The sequence below is a fragment of the Calidris pugnax genome, unplaced genomic scaffold (assembly GCF_001431845.1).
Source record: "Calidris pugnax isolate Ruff unplaced genomic scaffold, ASM143184v1 scaffold460, whole genome shotgun sequence".
Taxonomy (NCBI): domain Eukaryota; kingdom Metazoa; phylum Chordata; class Aves; order Charadriiformes; family Scolopacidae; genus Calidris; species Calidris pugnax.
The window spans coordinates 87772-93010 of NW_015091195.1; the positions used below are offsets into that span (position 1 = coordinate 87772).

The 5239-nt window shown below is 59.0% G+C and overlaps 1 protein-coding gene across 1 annotated transcript in view; it reads left to right on the forward strand.

Annotated features, from left to right (window-relative positions):
* Positions 1-5230, forward strand: part of LOC106898364 (ankyrin repeat domain-containing protein 35-like) — a 7617-nt gene extending 2387 nt beyond the window's left edge. Inside the window, exons 2-5 of the mRNA XM_014959584.1 lie at positions 846-976; positions 1083-1171; positions 1462-1526; positions 5096-5230. Coding sequence (XP_014815070.1) covers positions 846-976; positions 1083-1171; positions 1462-1526; positions 5096-5230 — 420 coding nt within the window. The remainder of the gene's footprint in view (positions 1-845; positions 977-1082; positions 1172-1461; positions 1527-5095) is intronic.
* Positions 5231-5239: the final 9 nt, after the last annotated feature.

Below are 5239 nucleotides of genomic sequence, written 5' to 3' on the forward strand. Positions count from 1 at the left end.
CCCAGCCCCAACCCCGACCCCAATCCCAGCCCCCATGCCTGCTCTGATCCTGACTGTGATCCCAATCCCAGCTCCAATGCCAGTTTCAATCCCAACCCCAATCCCAGCCCCATTCCCAGCCCTGCTGCCAGCTGCAATCCCAACCCCCAGCCCAAATCCCGGCCCCGACGCCGACCGCAATCCCAGTTCCGGCTCCGATGCCAGTTTGATTCCCAACCCCAACTCCAGCTCTGACGCCGGTTTGGATCCCGATCCCAATCCCAGCCCCGATGCCGGCTGCAATCCCGACCCAAACCCCAGCCCCATCCGACGCCGGTTTAAATCCCAATCCCAGCTCCAATACTGGCTGCAATCCCAATCCCAGCCCCGATACTGGCTGCAATCCCAATCCCAGCCCTGATTCCCAATTCCCAGCCTCGGAACGTGCCCCCCAACCTGCTCCCGGTGCCCGGCCGTGTCCCGGTGCCCCCCCACCCCCCCGGCTGTGGGGCTCGGTGGCGGCGGCGGCGGCTGCACCCCGACAAACCAGCCGGGCAAGCGCAGGCAGGGACACGCTTGCCAGCCTCGCCTCGCCTTCCCCGGCCGGCACCCAGCGCCGGGATCCGTGGGGGGGGGGGGGGTCCCCATATCCCATATTCCCATCCCTGGGGGTGGGAAAAGGGGGGGGCACATCCCACAAGAGGGGTCACCCCCAACATGGTGGCCCTGGTGGAGAAGCCGTGCCTCAGTTTCCCCTCAAACCTGGCGGGGAAGGGAAAGGAGGAAAAGGGGGAAGGGAAAGGCAAAAGGGGGGGTCCCCGTCCCTGCAGCCCCCCCCGGAGTCCCTGCTCCCCCCCAAAATCCAGGTGGAGAGCTGGAACAAGCAGGACCAGAAGCTGCTGGAAGCGGTGGAGAAGGGGGACGTGGGCAGGGTGGCCGCCCTCGCCGCCCGCAAAACCGCCCGCCCCGCCAAGCTCAACGCCCTGGGACAGTCCGCGTAGGTCACCCCCCACCCCGGGGGGGGCACACCGATTCTGGGGGGGTCCCCGGGGTGGTCGATGGGGACCTACCTGGGTGGCAGCCCCCTCTTTGCCCTCCTCCAGCTTCCACCTGGCCGCGTCCAGGGGTCTCACCGAGTGCCTGACGCTGCTGCTGGCCCGAGGGGCCCCCGTTAACGAGAAGAACGATGACGGTGAGTGGGGGGGACACCGGTGGGGACGTGGTGGGAGGGGGGACAACCACGACACAGCCACAGGGTCCCCCATGTCCCCTCGGGGGGGACCATACACCAGACCTGCACCCCAAGGTACCAAGCCCCCGGGGAGCACCCTGTCCCCAAGGTGAGATGTCCCCCAGGTGAGATGTCCCCAAGGCGAGATGTCCCCAAAGTGAGATGTCCCCAAGGAGAGATGTTCCCCAGGGGGTGTTCCCCGCTGGCCATGTCCCTGGTGTCCCCCTTGTCACCCCCTGGGTCTCTTGCAGGCAGCACCGCTCTGCATCTGGCCACCATCGCCTGCCAGCCCCAGTGCGTCAAGGTCCTGCTGCAGGTACCAGCTGGGACGGGGATGGGGACAAGGATAGGGACAGGGATGGGGACAGGGATGGGGATGGGGATGCAGAGGATGATGAGGGTGGAGCTGGGGATGGAGGTAGAGGTGGGGATAGGGATAAGGACAGGGATGGAGATGCAGAGGGGGACAAGGATGGAGATAGGTCAAGGATGGGGCCAAGGACAGGGATGGGGACAGGAATGGGGATGGAGATTCAGAGGAAGATGAAGATGGAAATAGGGTTGGAGATGGGGATAAGGACAGGGACGGGGATGGAGATGCAGAGGAGGATGAGGATGGAGATGCAGAATGGCATGAGGATGGAAGTAAGGATGGGGACAAGGACAGGAATGGGGACAGGAACAGGGATGGAGATGCAGAGGAGGATGAGGATGGAGTTAGGGATGGAGATAGGTCAAAGATGGGGACAAGGACAGGAATGGGGATGGAGATGCAGAGGAAGATGAGGATGGAGCTGGGGATGGAAGTAGAGGTGGGGATAGGGATAAGGACAGGGATGGAGATGCAGAGGAGGATGAGGATGGAGTTAGGGATGGAGATAGGTCAAAGATGGGGACAAGGACAGGAATGGGGACAGGAACAGGGATGGAGATGCAGAGGAGGATGAGGATGGAGTTAGGGATGGAGATAGGTCAAAGATGGGGACAAGGACAGGAATGGGGACAGGAACAGGGATGGAGATGCAGAGGAGGATGAGGATGGAGTTAGGGATGGAGATAGGTCAAAGATGGGGACAAGGACAGGAATGGGGACAGGAACAGGGATGGAGATGCAGAGGAGGATGAGGATGGAGTTAGGGATGGAGATAGGTCAAAGATGGGGACAAGGACAGGAATGGGGACAGGAACAGGGATGGAGATGCAGAGGAGGATGAGGATGGAGTTAGGGATGGAGATAGGTCAAAGATGGGGACAAGGACAGGAATGGGGACAGGAACAGGGATGGAGATGCAGAGGAGGATGAGGATGGAGTTAGGGATGGAGATAGGTCAAAGATGGGGACAAGGACAGGAATGGGGACAGGAACAGGGATGGAGATGCAGAGGAGGATGAGGATGGAGTTAGGGATGGAGATAGGTCAAAGATGGGGACAAGGACAGGAATGGGGACAGGAACAGGGATGGAGATGCAGAGGAGGATGAGGATGGAGTTAGGGATGGAGATAGGTCAAAGATGGGGACAAGGACAGGAATGGGGACAGGAACAGGGATGGAGATGCAGAGGAGGATGAGGATGGAGTTAGGGATGGAGATAGGTCAAAGATGGGGACAAGGACAGGAATGGGGACAGGAACAGGGATGGAGATGCAGAGGAGGATGAGGATGGAGTTAGGGATGGAGATAGGTCAAAGATGGGGACAAGGACAGGAATGGGGACAGGAACAGGGATGGAGATGCAGAGGAGGATGAGGATGGAGTTAGGGATGGAGATAGGTCAAAGATGGGGACAAGGACAGGAATGGGGACAGGAACAGGGATGGAGATGCAGAGGAGGATGAGGATGGAGTTAGGGATGGAGATAGGTCAAAGATGGGGACAAGGACAGGAATGGGGACAGGAACAGGGATGGAGATGCAGAGGAGGATGAGGATGGAGTTAGGGATGGAGATAGGTCAAAGATGGGGACAAGGACAGGAATGGGGACAGGAACAGGGATGGAGATGCAGAGGAGGATGAGGATGGAGTTAGGGATGGAGATAGGTCAAAGATGGGGACAAGGACAGGAATGGGGACAGGAACAGGGATGGAGATGCAGAGGAGGATGAGGATGGAGTTAGGGATGGAGATAGGTCAAAGATGGGGACAAGGACAGGAATGGGGACAGGAACAGGGATGGAGATGCAGAGGAGGATGAGGATGGAGTTAGGGATGGAGATAGGTCAAAGATGGGGACAAGGACAGGAATGGGGACAGGAACAGGGATGGAGATGCAGAGGAGGATGAGGATGGAGTTAGGGATGGAGATAGGTCAAAGATGGGGACAAGGACAGGAATGGGGACAGGAACAGGGATGGAGATGCAGAGGAGGATGAGGATGGAGTTAGGGATGGAGATAGGTCAAAGATGGGGACAAGGACAGGAATGGGGACAGGAACAGGGATGGAGATGCAGAGGAGGATGAGGATGGAGTTAGGGATGGAGATAGGTCAAAGATGGGGACAAGGACAGGAATGGGGACAGGAACAGGGATGGAGATGCAGAGGAGGATGAGGATGGAGTTAGGGATGGAGATAGGTCAAAGATGGGGACAAGGACAGGAATGGGGACAGGAACAGGGATGGAGATGCAGAGGAGGATGAGGATGGAGATGCAGAATGGCATGAGGATGGAAGTAAGGATGGGGACAAGGACAGGAATGGGGACAATGTTCCACAAGGAGAGATGTTCCCCAGGGGGGGTTCCCCGCTGGCCGTGTCCCTGGTGTCCCCCTTGTCACCCCCTGGGTCTCTTGCAGGCAGCACCGCTCTGCATCTGGCCACCATCGCCTGCCAGCCCCAGTGCGTCAAGGTCCTGCTGCAGGTACCAGCTGGGACAGGGATGGGGATGCAGAGGAAGATGAGGATGGAGCTGGGGATGGAAGTAGAGGTGGGGATAGGGATAAGGACAGGGATGGAGATGCAGAGGAAGATGAGGATGGAGAGGGGGATAAGGACAGGGACAGGGATGGAGATACAGAGGAGGGATGAGGATGGAGATAAGGGTGGGGATAAGGACAGGGATGGAGAGGCAGAGGGGGACAAGGATGGAGATAGGTCAAGGATGGGGCCAAGGACAGGGATGGGGACAGGAATGGGGATGGAGATTCAGAGGAAGATGAAGATGGAAATAGGGTTGGAGATGGGGATAAGGACAGGGACGGGGATGGAGATGCAGAGGAGGATGAGAGATTCAGAGGAGGATGAGGATGGAGATGGGGACAGGAACAGGGATGGAGATGCAGAATGGGATGAGGATGGAGGTAAGGATGGGGACAAGGACAGGGATGGGTACAGGGATGGAGATGCAGAGGAAGATGAGGATGGAGAGGGGGATAAGGACAGGGACAGGGATGGAGATACAGAGGAGGGATGAGGATGGAGATAAGGGTGGGGATAAGGACAGGAATGGGAATGGAGATACAGAGGAAGATGAAGATGGAGAGAGGGATAAGGACAAGGACGGGGATGGAGATGCAGAGGAGGATGAGGATGGAAATAGGGATGGAGATAAGTCAAGGATACAGGGATGGGTACAGGGATGGAGATGCAGAGGAAGATGAGGATGGAGATGGGGATGAAGGTAGGGGTGGGGACGAGGACAGGGATGGGGCCAAGGCCAGGGATGGGGCCAGGGATGCAGAGGGGAATGAGGATGGAGCTGGGGATTGAGGTGGGATAAGGATGGGGACAAAGACAAGGACGGGGGTGGAGGCGGGGACGAGGACAAGGCCAAGGATGAAGATGAGGATGAGGATGAGGATGGACCCAGGGCTGGGGAAGGGCAGGGCAGGACGTGGGGTCCCATCCCCAGCTCGGGGAGGGTCCCTGCCCACTGTCCCCCCCCCCAGTACGGTGCCAACGAGGGCCACGTGGACGGGCAGAACCGGACCCCCCTGCACTGGGCTGGTGAGTGCTGGGGACCCCAAACCGGGCTGGGATGGGGGGGGGATGAAGGCTCCTATGGGGAGGGGGGGCCCATCTGACCCCCCCTC